General features: G+C 41.3%; 1 protein-coding gene across 2 annotated transcripts in view; it reads left to right on the plus strand.

The window, feature by feature from the left end:
- Positions 1-3,243: 3,243 nt before the first annotated feature.
- Positions 3,244-14,596, plus strand: part of BMAL2 (basic helix-loop-helix ARNT like 2) — a 36,084-nt gene continuing 24,731 nt past the window's right edge. The window contains exons 1-3 of one of the 2 annotated variants that reach the window (XM_072356179.1): positions 3,244-3,464; positions 12,251-12,395; positions 13,568-13,603. In XM_072356179.1, the coding sequence (XP_072212280.1) occupies positions 3,404-3,464; positions 12,251-12,395; positions 13,568-13,603 (242 nt within the window). In that variant the 5' untranslated portion in view covers positions 3,244-3,403. The remainder of the gene's footprint in view (positions 3,465-12,250; positions 12,396-13,567; positions 13,604-14,596) is intronic. The other variant, XM_072356168.1, reaches the window with a different exon arrangement.

A 14,596-nucleotide genomic window follows, 5' to 3' on the forward strand; every position in this document is an offset into this window, starting at 1 on the left:
GCATGACAGGCAGAAATATTGCTGAAGGATTTTTCTGATTTTCTGGCCCAGATATTATAAAATGCAAAAAAAAAAATAATAATAAAAATCTGCATTCATTGAATTACATTGAAGTATTTCAGCTGTTGCACCAAAAATACTAAATAACATGCAAATGAGATACATTAGCTCTGTTTCTAGTGAGTCACTTAAAAAAAACCCAACGGCGTACTGCGTTCTGACTGTCCTCACTGAATGTTCCCATATGGAGGGACTTTGTTTTTAATAGCCTAGCGAACACTTTCCTGGAACCATTTAAATCTTCAGCTCCTTTTGCTTTACAGCACTGGCCATTTTCCATTTTCTGTGAAGCATTTGCAGTCAATGAGGTTGACTCACTCTTCTGAAATCTTAACATTTTGTTGTCCGTTGCTGATTAAACCTGGAAAGAAGAAGCTCCTAGCTTCAAAACTGGGGCAAAAGTATTTTGGTGGTGCCACACATGTAATTTAAGCTTCCCGTGAACAAATTCTTGGATAGTTCCCCCCCCCCCCCCCCCCCCCAATATCAGTTGTATATTGAATAAATACGTGAGTAAATTGCACTGATTTTCTGAAAGATGACAACCCTACATTACTAACTCCTGTCTTTTAGCTCTTTCCACTGCCTTTTCTCTCATGTGGGATAGGTTTGTAAGCGCTTTCTCAGATCCAAATTCTGTAAGACCTACTGAACCATCGTGGGGGAATACATACAGCACTGCAGTAGTGACTGTGGGATTATGTACTACTTAAAGGGGAAATCAGTACCTTATGAAAAAGCATACACTGAGAATGTCCTAGTAGTGCAATTGCATTTGCTCATCAACATCCCCAGCTGGAAGCCACTGCTCCCCAGCCAAGTAAGCATATTCCGTTAGAGCAGTTCACCCTCTCTGTTCTTCCACATGCCTCATCTAGCAAGCATATTGTGCGGACATCTACAGTATTAAAGCCAAATGACAGCAAATCTTGTCATAGAGCAACTAGTACAAGATGCACAATGCTGTACCCATGCAGTGCAAAGGCCTGAAGTATGGCTAACTCATTTAGTAGGAGTATGATTACAGCAAAAATAAACCTTTTCCTGGTCATTATTAGGCCTGAGAATGCTGACCAGTTATCCCACCCTAACTTCACATTGGGTTACATATGATAACTCCAGCAGATTCCTCCAGCTAACATCAGCCAATAAGCTGGTGAGCACCATGCTGCTTGGGTTGGATAATTTCTGTCAGAATCACAGTTGTGCAATTGTATCTGCAGGCTGTCATGTTGAAGAGTACACAAGTCAGGTATTGATGAACCTGGAACCTAAGTGCTTCAGGAGACCAAGGCAGAAGAAAACTCATTTGTAACACACTTTGGGCTTAGCTATGGGTGCAGCAACGAAATGCAACAGAATACTGGTGGGAAGGTTCAACCCTTAATGCCATACCACCAACACCTGCCTCTGATACTGTAGGCAAACATCATAAAATAGGAGGAATTACTTTCAGAGAAGCCCCCTATAGAACTTGAAATATCTTGGGAGCTTCAGACTGCAAACGATAGGACAGCGCTCAGGACTGTAACCAAGTACTTGTCAAGATCATAGTTTGGAGTTTAGACAACTAAATCCTGCATAAATCTCATAAAATTATGAATGAAGGATATCTTTGTTTTCTATGTTTGTTTGTTTGCTTTTCTTTTTAACCAGATTTATCATTGCCTATGAAAATTAGTCACCTTCAGTCACGTCACATTAAATTCATCGGTGGTCAAAACTATTGAGCCCACATCCCTGTGAGGATCTTCTTTCTCAAGTTTTTAAAGGTATTTGGGCAAACATATGTTCGTATGCAATGAAAGTAAGTACAATACTGATCTGCTGTCTTGGATGAGGGAAGCAGGGAAGCAAAGATCTAATGACACTTCTGTTTCAAGGTACCATCTTCTCCAAGATAGAATGTTAACTTTCCTACACAGTGAAAACAGACATAGAAGGAGCTGTTGTACATATGCGTGTTATCATCTAGCCAGATATATCAAGCTTTAATAAGAATATTTGTAAGTCTTCACCACTTCCTTATTTTGAAAAATACATACATTTTAGGCAAGTCAGCAATGAAGTCTCCTGTAATTTGATACATAGCCTAACTACATGTAGTCTTACCACCAGTGGTGAAGCATTTACTACCACGAGTGTCCTTATGCGCTGATTCTGCAGCTCCAGACTCATTGCTTGGCTGCACATGGCCATCCTTTTGAAGAAAATAGAAGTTCAGAAAACTACCTTTCAAGCGACTTACTTCTGCAAAAGCAATACTACTACTCACAGGTTTGTCTTAACCCTTTGAGTGCTTGCTACCAACCTGGATGGATAACTAGCATTCATATGTACTTATTTTTCCTCAGCATAATGCAATCAGTTATGAAACATACCTATGAAAATAACAGTTTTGCTATTATTGAAACCAAGATGGTCTTTGTGTGTGTGTATTGAGCCATATATATATACTTTTAGCCAAGAACGTTTCTACTGTACAGTGTAATTCTGTGGCTCGGGTAAGGAGCTTGTTCTACCACACTTAGAGCTGGAACTGAGCAAGCAGAGGCAGTATCACCACTAATGAGCGGGGCAGCACAGCAGGACCGGTTCTGCCGAGAAAAACAAGTATTGCCGAGGTCCCAGCACTTACACTGTGGGACCCTTTAGAGGTTAGCTCTCGTGGGGTGTCATGGAGCCACTGCCCACTGCAGCTGCAGCCCATTAAGTTGTAAGAACAAGTGCAACTTGAGGTTCCTGTGCTAAAAGAACGCAGTTTGCACACACCGATGCCACTGCGGGTTGTGAGCCAAAACACAGTGAGGATTATGTGTTCACTTCAAAGGGAGCGGTGGAGTCAGCAGCCCTTGGAAGCGTTTGAAGTAGGCGCAGACAGGGCGCTGAGGGACGCGGTTTGGTGGGGATGGTGGTGGCGATGGGTTGGCGGTTTGAATAGGTGGTCCTGTATGATGATTCTTTGGAAAACGCATACCTGATACCAGCCTAAAACACAGTTACAGCCCCAGCAACTCGGGGTCTCCCAGTTTTCAGCCACTTTCCCAACAACTGTCCGCCTGGGGACACGGCAGCCGTGAGGAGAACCGACCGCCCCGCCTCACCCTCTCGCACTCGGCCCCAAATCTCGCGAGATGCGAGGCGCCGGGCGGGCTGGGAGGAGAGGGGGACGGCGGCGGGGACGGCGCTGCTGAGGCGGCGCCGGGGAGGCGGGGGTGTCCTGCTGGGCGCCCGAGTGCCCGCCCCCGGGCTGGCAGGACGGGCCGTTCCTTCTCACCTTAGTTCACCTCCCGCATGCCGCCGGGGCCGGGGGCGCTGTGGAGCGGGGCTCGGGCCGCCCGCCATGGCCGAGGCAGGAGTTGGGAGCGCCGAGGGGGTCGAGGAGGAGCGACGGGCCGCTGGAGGTGGGTGCGCTCAGCTGTTGTTTGGTTAGCGCTGCAGGTGTGGCGGCACACGGATGGGTTTCGGGCTGAACGTTTTTGTGTGCTCGGCTTAGTTCGTGGCTTTCTGTTCCCAACGCGCGATGAGCTGCTCTCTTAATATTCCTTTTTGCGGGTAATGGTGTTTTAGTGCTTTAGGTGTAGCGATGTTGGCCACTGTGTGCCCGTGCTTGCTGGGAGCGGTAAGTTGCTGGAACACGGGTGGCTGTAAAGCAGCAGCAGTTGTCCGTGCTCCTCCTGCCTCGATGTGTTGCTTCCTCTTGGCGGAAGGCTGATCCCAGGAGATACAAGTGTTGTGCTCTGGGCTCTGGAAGGCAGAAGTCGTCGCTGTAGTTCTGCTCGTTTAGCTCCGGTTCTTGAGGTCTAGTTGCTGGTCGTTTTAATGTGCTTTGGGTTGGGTTAAATGCGTTTTAACGTTTGTGAGGATCCTGGCTGTCTGGGAGGACGCGAGAAAGAGGCATTTTTCTATCTGTGTGTGCTTGGTTGTTGAAGTAGTGGTGTAATTCTTCGTGATGCACATACTGTAAGGGGAGGAAAGAAGCTCGGTGCAGACGTTTCCATTAAGTGGGAAGGAGGTGAACCAGAGGCTTTTATGCGTTGGAGTGGAAGAAACTCGGTGGTTTCTTTTGTGAATCGATGTTTATACCTGGTCTTCTAACAGGTTTTGAAGAAACGGAGTCTCGATTAGTCAGTATTTTAAAGATAAAATCATCTTCATTTGCATGGGATAGATCCACATGGATACTAGCTGTGAAGTTGTTTCACTTGAAGTGCACGCTATTGTTAATACACTTGAACACTATTAAAAACTAACTATAAACCAGGCAGTTCGTATCAGCTAAGAATCGACTTCAGTCTAAGAAATAAACCTCTGTGGGTGACTGGAGGTGCTCTGAAAACTCCTTCCTCGGGGCTTACTGAAACTGTGGAAGTTCTGCTGCAGACTTATGAAGTCAGTGTTTTACTTTCAATGGTTTGAATCAAAAAACTTGCAAGAAAACAGCTATCCTCTATTCCTTTAGCAGTATATGATTGGAGAGTTATATTGGTGTTAGTTGGTTTTCTTTGGCTCTTGTTTTTCAGTGTTCTCCTCCCCCTCTCCCCCAGTAATAAATTGAGATATATGAGACTCTCAGTTTCTGTCAGTGACCTGATTTGAGCCTGGAAGTGACGAGGAAAGCAGGGTAATCTTCCTAGGGCTTCTGGGTATCTTTACGTTAGCTAGTTACAGTCATGCTTTTTAATGCAGTAGTAAGTTTGAGCAAACAACTGATGTTTTAAGGTCTATTAAGTGAAAGTGTTACTTTAATTAGCAAGTTATGATTCCTGATTATTTTCTTCTGAATGGTAAGAATAAATACAGAAAATTGTCAGTTGCCCATGTTGATATTTGGTTTACATTTCTATGATTTAGGATATTAAAAGTTTTCTTTTAATCAACTTGTGACAATAAAAAACCAACCCAGTGTTCTTAAGCTAACCTAGAAGAGTTAATTCTCTATTTAGTATTGTGCTTAAGATGGTTTCATCACTGCTGTTTGCATCTTTCTCCTGTTTCATGCATGCTTATAAAACGCACTGTAAGAAAAACCAAAACAACTGAAAGCACATCTGTTTTATGCAGCACGTTTCTGCTGTTCTCACAGCTTGACCCAGATGAAAATGGTTGCCCCAGCTTTATCTGAGTGTATACAGCGGGGTGTGGTCTGAATGATAAACTAGCTTTAAATAGTCTGAATGTGGTTTTCACTGGCTTGTAAAGTTTTAAAAGCAAGAATATCTAATACAACTCTCACTCCCATTTAGAAAATACGGCTGGTTGTTTGACATGTGTTCAGACCTGGGGGCCTGTCCAGTGATGTATAAACCTATCAACTCTCTTCTTCATACAGTACTGTACGTATGTAGGTTATAGGTATATAGGTATAGTTTTCTCATTCTTTAATGAAAACCTCCAGTAAGAATTCATTAGAATGATTCTAGAAAAAACAATTCCATGGTAAAATAAAGCAATGTACGTGATGTTAAGCTTTTAGAAATTATTGGAATCATCAGCTGTCTTGTGTGAGTGTGCGCATGTGTAGGTACAGGTAGGTATCCTCTATTGCTTAAGTAGTCAGAGACAGCTGACATCTTCAAATAAAAGGAGTGTGTCGAGTGTTACAAAACTTGTGCATCTTGAGTAGTAAATCAGTTGAGAAAATCTAGATTAACATAGAGTCACAGAATGGCTTGGGTTGGAAGGGACCTCAAGGATCATCAAGCTCTAACCCCCTTCTGCATGCAGGGCCACCAACCTCCACATTTAATAGTAGACCAGGCTCCCCAGGGTCCCATGCAGCCTGGCCTTGAACACCTCCAGGTACGGTGCATCCACAGCCTCTCTGGGCAGCCTGTGCCAGCACCTCACCACTCTGTTGGTAAAGAGCTTCCCCCTGACATCCAACCTAAATCTTCCCTCTTTCAACTTAAAACCATTTCCCCTTGTCCTGCTGTTATCTACCCTTTTGAAGAGTTGACTCCCCTCCTGTTTATAGGTTCCCTTTAGGTACTGAAAAGCTGCAATGAGGTCACCCTGCAACCTTCTCTTCCCCAGGCTGAACAAGCCCAGTTCCCTCAGCCTGTCCTCATAGTGGAGGTGCTCCAGCCCTCTGATCATCTTTGTGCCCCCCCTCTGGACCCTCTCCAACAGCTCACCGTGTTTCTTGTGTTCAGGGCTCCATACCTGGACACAGTACTCCAGATAGGACCTCACAAGAGCAGAGTAGAGAGGAACAGTCAGCTCCCTATCCCTACTGGCCACCCTTCTCCTGATGGAGCCCAGGATACCACTTGCTTTCTGAGCTGCAAGAGCACACTTGCTGGCTCATGTTCAGTTTTTCATCCTCCAGGAACCCTAGGTTCTTCTCTGCAGGGTTGCTCTCAAGGACTGATCCTTCCATTCTGTATATATGCCTGGGATTCCTTTGTTCCAAGTGCAAAACTCTTGTACTTTGCTGTGTTGAACCTCATTAGATTCACCTGGACCCACCTTACAAGTCTGTTGAGGTCTCTCTGAATGACATCCCTTCCTTCCACTGTGTCAGCCTTACCACTCAGCTTAGTGTCATCAGCAAGCTTGCTGAAGGTGCAGTCAATTCCGTCATTGATGTTATTGATAAAGATGTTGAAGAGCACCGGTTCCAGACAGACCCCTGGGGGACACTGTTCATCAATGGCCTCCACCTGGACACAGAACAGATCACCTCTCTCTTTCTGCAGCCTTTCATCCAATTCCCTATCAACCGAGTGATCCGCCCATCAAATCCACATCTCTCTAATTTGGATATTGTTAGATTGTTTGTATACCTAGATACTGGGAGTAGAGGGGTGGGAGGCAAAATACCACTGCTTCTCTCTGTGACTGCACTCATGAGGTCTTCAGGCTGAGACCCTTACATCAAGTAAGCATTCAGAGGCTGTGTGCATGTTGTGATTCAAAGCAGCAGCATTATTTTGATGTGATCAGCCATCCTTGTTCAGTGCTCACCAGTTTGGCTTGCAGTGCATTTTTGATATAAATGAGTTTAAACGCTTCAGAAGAAATTGAACCAGAACTTTACTGTAGGAAGGTGAGTGTTACTCCAGGCCAAATGTTCTCCAGCTCCAAACTTAAGAACTGAGGTAAGGGTTGGTTCTCAGACAGCTTTAGAACACATGGTTTGTAAGGATTTTTGGTCCACTGAACCAGACAATGGAATTTAATGTAAGCTTACCAGACTACTTAAAAACTAGAAACAGGGACTTCTGCTGCAACCACCTGCTTCTGTCTATTAACCTGTTGCAACTGTACTATAGCTCTTACTAACATGGATGCAGCCTAGTAACTCCTGTGGATGGATTTCAGTTTCAGTAAGTCATTTACATAGTCAGAGGAAGGACCACTTATGTGTCATCTTAACTACGCCCACTTCTAGCACAGTTTTGAGTTCTTTAAACTTGCCAAAGCTTGAATTTCTTGCAAATGGTTTTTGTGCATGCCAAGGAAAAACACACGTTTGCAAAATACACGCTTTAATAGTTTGATTATTTAAAGCTCGTTACAGAATGTTTTTCAAAAGATTGGAAAAATGCATCTGTGGTCTTAGAAGCTCCGATTCAAAGCAGCTTCTTTCTTCTTCTGCCAGAACGTGTTTGAAAATGGGAAGTTGGATTGTAAGTGCGTTCTTATTCTTAGAGAGATTGTGTTAGTGTTACCACATTGATAACTTAAGCTGCTACAGAGTAATTCTCAAAGTCTGTTATGTACATTTATCTTCAGAATACAGTGTGCCACCCATCGTGGTTTGGGTTCTTTTGTTTGTTCTGTTGTTTTCTGAGGTAGGTGGCAAATATTGGTGAATATGCTTTGCTGCGGTATCCTGGTATCCTGATAGATGGATGTAGATGTTCTTTTTTTTTTTCTTTAAACTGTCTAAATGTGAGCTGATGGCTTTTTTAATTGATATATTAATATCACTCTGTTAATGTTTCAGGAAAACCTACGAGGAGTGAACTTGTGTGTAGCCAAAAGCTGAACTTTCAAAGGGGAGATGAGTGAGCTGTGAAGTAGTAATGCATGATCAAGGCAATGATTTTGAAAGGCTGTTTTGAACTTAAACTTGTATGTGAGGCAAACAGCAGCAGTCTGTGGCTGTTATATTGTAACAATTGTGTGATAATTTTATGGCTACGTTGGGTGAGATTCATCTCGCTTATCTTTAGATACCCAGCTCATAGACATTGGCATCTCCTCTAGTTACTTTCTTCTTTGAGTGGTTACTGAAGGGAAGGAGGTAGGCACTCTTGAACTATACTTCATCTAACTGTGCTAATTTATTTTAGATTGAGATGAATCACCCCAGAAATGTACTTCAACAAACTGATTGTAGAAATCTATTTTAAGCTGAGATGAATCACCCTAGAAATGTCTTCTACTCTCCAAGAGAAAGTAGAATGGCTAGTTCAAATGTGGACTTGATTATTTGCTCAGTTGAATCTCACCGTTTATGGCTGATAGAGTTTGGCCTTAACTCTTCTCTCATAGACTGTCTTTGTTTAGGATCCAACAACATGGATGGACAAAGGAAGCGCAACTGATGCCCCTTTGACATGGTCCCACACCAAGGTCTCATCTCTAAATTGGAGAGTAATGGATCTGAAGGGTGAACTATTTGGTGGATATTAGTAGGAAGGTTGCAACCAGAAGGTTGTTATCAATGGCTCTATGTCCAGGTGGAAGCTGGAGATGAGTGGTGACCTCCAGGGATCTGTCTTGTGACTGGTGCATCTTTATCAGTGTCATAGACGATGGGATTGAGTGCACCCCCTGCAAGTCTGCTGATTACACCGAGCTCTGTGTTGCAGTTGTTACAGCAGAAGGAAAGGATGTCACCTAGAGGGTCTTGTACAGGCTTGGAAAGTGGGCCTGTGTAAACCTAATGAGATTCAGCAAGGCCAGGTGCAGGGTGTTGCACTTTGGTTGGGACAATTCTATATATGTGTACAGGCTGGGATAAGAGCTTCTTGAGAGTAGCCCTGCAGAGAAGGTCTTCAGGGTCCTGGTAGATGGAAAAACTTAATGAGAGCCCACAGTGGGCACTTGCAGCCCAGAATTACAATGGTATCCTGGGCTGCAACAAAAGAGGTGTGGCCAGCAGGGAGATAAAGGTGATTGTCCCTCTCTACTCTGCCATTGTGGGGTCCTGAACAAGTCTGAGACCCTCAGCACAAGAAAGACATGGAGCTGTTGGAACGGGGCCACAGGAGGCCACAGAGATGATCAGGGGGCTGGAGCACCTCTCCTACAATGAAAGGCTGAGGGAGCTGGGCTTGTTCAGCCTGGAGAAGAAAAGGCTAAGAGGAATGTAGCTGAGAATCTCCAGTCATAGAAGCAGCTCCTGGTTATTGGACTGCATTCTAGGTCATGCTCTATCTGACCCAAATGATTTCTGATTGCTTTATCCATCCATTCTAAAGTGGTATAGGCAGAGAAATGAAGGAATCTTTCATTGCTGTGTGGAAGAGATTAAGTTATTCTTCAGGGAGAGAGTGAGCACCTTAGAATCACCTAGTCCATAGCCAAAGCTATTGCAGAAAACCCCAAGAGGTTCTTGTAGAGCACTCTTACCGACTTCTTAAAGCTGACCTCACTTTATGAACTGCTTCAGTCTGCTTCTTGTTCAGTAAGTAGTAGGTATGAAAAATGCTTGCTCTTGTCTGTTGAATTCAGAATTAAATTCAGAATTGTTTCTTTTATACTAAGTTTGGTACTTCTAAGGCTTTAGTTTTTCTACCTTTTGTTTGATGAGACTCTCAGGAAATACATGTAGAGAATATATGCTGCATGCTTTACGTGGTAGGAATCAATACAGATTCTTGATGTTTTCTATCTTCCTTAAGTTAAAGTTAGGTGGCATTTAAGGTGGTATTTAGTTTGAGGTGTCACAGTGGTGTTGTTCAAGGATTCAATCTATCACCTGAACACTTAGATGGACAAGTTATTAATGGGTCGGTGTTGCTGATGATCTAAACAGTGAAGTTTTTCTTGGTTTAGAAAAAAGAAAAGGGTGGTATTGGGAAACATGGAGGAAATAGATTCAGAGTTTTTTGCCAGAATGCTGGGAAAACTGTCAGATATTTTGATAAAATGAAGGCTAAGTTGGAAAGGCTGTAAATGATACATCGTTTGAATTCATGTTGTTTCTTTAAGGGAAGTGGTTTAGAAAGCAGGCCGGCCATCTGTGTGCAAAGGAGTATTTAGGTCAGTGGGTCTGTTCTGTCCTGCATTATTGAAGGCTGAAAGGATCTGTTGTGCTGAAAGCATTCTTGCCTTTGGTACATTTAGATTTCTATTTAGTAAGTACTGTTAGCTGAATATGTACAAAGGATGGTTGTGTTTCAAAAACGTGCTGTAGTGAGATTGTTTACGGATGTTTGGTAAGCGAGCTAAAATTACTCTTTACAAAAAGAAGTTCCTTTGGAATTGTTGGAGTTTTTATTTGTTTTTATAATTGCAAGAATTGGTGATAGAAATATCAAGTGAGACTATTACCGAGTGATAATTAACGAGAAAGATATTTGAAACGTTTACATTTTGTGCCCTTGTAGACGTGATGCAGTTTCTTTAGAAATCATTTTAATAACCTTAATTAGCAGATGTCATGTATTTGAAATAACTGTTTCTGGTGCAGATGCCCGGAAGCTGTTACTTATTTGACAAATGTTTTTTGATTCCTTGAATTTTTAGCTCATTTTCTTTGGAACTTCCGCTGTGGCTTAACGAGTTAAAGAGGTTTCTGCAATAAAACAGGGGCTGACTCTGGATAGTCTGACTTGGTAGAAAGAGGATTAGTGGCAGACCAGACGATGCCGCTCAAGTATTAGCCTATTTTGATTGAACTCTCCACAGTAATATTCCTACAGAAAAAGAGAACATAGAAGTTCATTTTTCTGGTGTAAGATATGCTTACACTGAAGAGGAAAGAAGTGTACTCTGCATATCGTTCTTTATAAAGATTTTTATCTGTCATTTAAAGGCAGCGCAGTTGCAAAATAGTAATAATAATAGTAAAATAAAGCTCTCAGTAATATTCCATTTTTCTTCCTGCTGAGTTTTTAAAGAGCCTGTCTTGTTTTTTGCCTGCACAGCTAAAGTAGGAGATGCGTGCTTCCTTAAGAGGTCTTGTTAATCCATCCTCCGTTGCTTCGTGGAATTAATCCTTTATTGTTTTGAAATGTATGTCATAATCATAAAATTGCTCAGGTTGGAAAATACCTAAAGATCATCGAGTCCAACCACACACCCTAACCACACTACTCTAACTAACAACCCTCTCCTAAATCATGTCCCTGAGCACCACATCCAAATGGTTTTTAAACACATCCAGGGATGGTGACTCCTTGGGGAGGCTATTCCAGCACTTAACAACCCTTTCTGTAAAAACCTTTCATGTATGTTTTTGGATACTGTCCTCAGTTCAGGAGGTGAATGGAAGTGCCTATATTTGCTCTGAGTTAGTCCTGTTTCTTTTAAGCTGGGTGTTTCTTTGCACTGGTTTTACACTGATAACGGGGGGAAAAAAAAGGTTAGTACTTAAATTCCTTGAGAGTATTTTCCTTCTCAAATAGGTTGCTGGGGTTATTTTGGTTCGTGTCTTTTCTTTTGTCCAACCCAGAAACAAAGTAGTTTGCCTTGAGAGGAAGAGTTCAAAGGAAACTCTGAGGCAGAACTTGACAAGCTTTCAAGGCTGTCTTAACATACATGGCTGATGTTACGAGTAATCATAGATTTATGTCAGAACTATGGCACATTTTTTTTCTGGATGTTCAGCTTGTTTAAAAAGCATAGTTTGCTGTATATAAATATATATATATTTATTTTAGATTTGAATCTAGAGTTAGTATTTGGATCGGCTAGCTGAGCCTTCATCTTGTGACTGCAGCAGGATTCTGGAGGTGCTGGGAGATTAAAGTGTTTTCTGCTAAGACTGAGCGAAGAAAAGGAGAAGTGTGTTTTCTATTGCCTTGGTGAGCTCAGTGAGTTGATAAGAACTTTATAGGACTGTGCAAAGATTGTGTTTTTTTATCTGCATAGGTATTTGCAGTGGAACTTCTGTGGGCTTTGTCTTAGGTGTGAAAGGCACCCATGTGGGCTTTTTTTTCCAGATAAAAACCAGAATGGATGCATGATGTTCTTATTATACAATGGCTTTTTTTCCCCTCATTTGCAGATAATTTCCCAGTAGATGGAAACTCGTGCATTGCTTCTGGAGTCCCCAGCCTCATGAATCCAATAACTAAGCCTGCTACCACTTCTTTCAACAATTCTGTGGTTGAGATTCCAAGAAAGCGCAAAGGAAGTGATTCTGATAACCAGTAAGTAAATTGATTCTGTCTGTTTCTGCAAAAATCTGAGATGCTTGTTTATTTCTATGATGTGACTTTTGAATCCTCTTTCCTTTAAATACTACAACAATTTATTTTACTTTCTTCTAATGTGTTCTTTGACTGTTTTGAGCACTTGAAACTAGTAAAAATAATCCTTCTACCCAAGGAGGTGTATGTAAGATTCTGTAAGTGAAATTTCTGGGGCATTGTCTCATGATAAAATTTCAGCCCTGGCTCTCTTTTTCTTTTCCTGCATGTAAAGATGAGTTCTGTTTGCAACAAATTACTGAACTGCTAAAATATAATCCCTAAAATCTTTAATGTAGAATCAGAATTGCTTCTTCAGCAACCAGGGCAGCCATTTAAATATCCATAAGGAACTGTGACCTAAAAATGGGTACCTTCCTGCAGTAGAACTCTGCATTTTTAAGCAGGTCATACTTTATTGCAGAGATGATACAGTCAACTATTTTCTCTTACTTTGTAACTGCCAGTTAACCAAATATGTATTTGCCTGTACAATTTGGAATAACTAATTTAAATAATCTACTCTAAGTTATTTTTATCAACCAGAAGTGTTCACGCAAGTCCGCATGCAGATCTTCTGTATCTCCAAACTAGTGTGGAAAATCTACCTCTAAAAAAAGCATATGTGTAAGAAACTTACATCCATTTGTAGTTGTTTAAGCAGTTATCTCTTTCTGTATGTAGTTCACTGATCCACAGAACGTAGCCATGCTGTAGATGTTGATGTAATTGTCAACTCACAGCTTCATGTCCATCTTCTAGATCTCTGAACACTTCAGAAGGACAGTAACTTAAAAAAATATGTTCCTCAGAAGCACTAGTTGATTTTACCTGATTAATGAAAATGCTGCTTCATCAGTGCAGTTTCCTTGAAGTTTGGGTCTGTCTCTCATTTAATGAAACTTCTGTCTGAAAAAATAAATAAATATCACATCTCGTTGAAATAGTCAGTTGATGAAGTTATAGTTTAAAAGAATTCATAGTTTCAAAAAAAGAATGTCCTTGCTGAAAATAACTTGCCAAGTGGGGTTTCCACTGAACTTCTTCTGTAGCAACTTTTTCATTGGGTATATTGAGTCATCATTTTCTGCCTCAAAGTCTACATCTGCTTACTTCATTACCTGTTTCTACAGGGATACAGTTGAAGTTGATGGAGATCCCCAGAAAAGGTACTTCTTATAAATGATCCCATTTCTATTTTCAGTGCTGTAAGCATGTCACAGTTTTCTAATTGGATAGCTAAAGTGTGTGGTTCGCCTTAAGGAACGTCTGTCTAAGGACATGTGTTTGTACAGCAAAAAGTAAAACTAATTAACGCGTATATAGTTAGTGGGATTGATAGATCCATCCAGTGTTAGTTTTCTGTTGTTTCTTTCAAGGTTTTCTGACTTGCTCATAAGCTCACCAGACCTGTTTGTGTTGAAATTAAGATAAGAATAGGAAAGAAAGAAGAATAACATATAACAAGACCAAAGAGGTGAAGAAAATGTCTCATGCCCTTCAGGGTTGATGCATTTAAACATTGTTTTTTTCATTCTTTCCCAAGCCTTGTCAACCTGCTTTTTAAAACATAAGAAGTGCATCTAATGTTAAAATAATGTTATTACAGAGTGACAAGCTAAAATTAAGATTTTTTTTTTTCTTTAAAAACAAAAAAAAAGAAACAAAACCCAAGCCTTTGGTGTGTGTACATATTATGAGATAGTTATTAATTGCATGATTACCTTGTTGTGTTATCTTTATCTGCACCTCAGTACCTTACTTAGATAAATATTTGTATGTAGCTATTCACTGTTCTCTTTTATCCTTCTAGGCAGTGTTTGGTGTGTGGATTAGTGGTTAGCAATAAAATCTTTTCCTGCATGTAGTTCATTTTTTTGTGGATTTTTTCATTGTTCTTATTATGGAAAGATGTAAAGGTAATCCTGTTTTGTGTTTAATATCCCTGTTTTTCTTTTTTAGAAGAAAACAGATATACGTTTAATACAGGAGGAAATATAGGTGGTATTCTTTTCTGAATAATACAGCTCTTGTTATTTCTAAGTTAAATGTATCTATCTTTGAGTCACAAAGCAGACTGTCGCTCTGTTTTCAAGGTAGCCTTAATCTAGCTATTTTAAACAGTAACAGCACAGCTGTTGGGACAGAGACTGTATGAATCC

The sequence above is a fragment of the Excalfactoria chinensis genome, chromosome 1, assembly GCF_039878825.1.
Source record: "Excalfactoria chinensis isolate bCotChi1 chromosome 1, bCotChi1.hap2, whole genome shotgun sequence".
Classification (NCBI taxonomy): Eukaryota; Metazoa; Chordata; class Aves; order Galliformes; family Phasianidae; genus Excalfactoria; species Excalfactoria chinensis.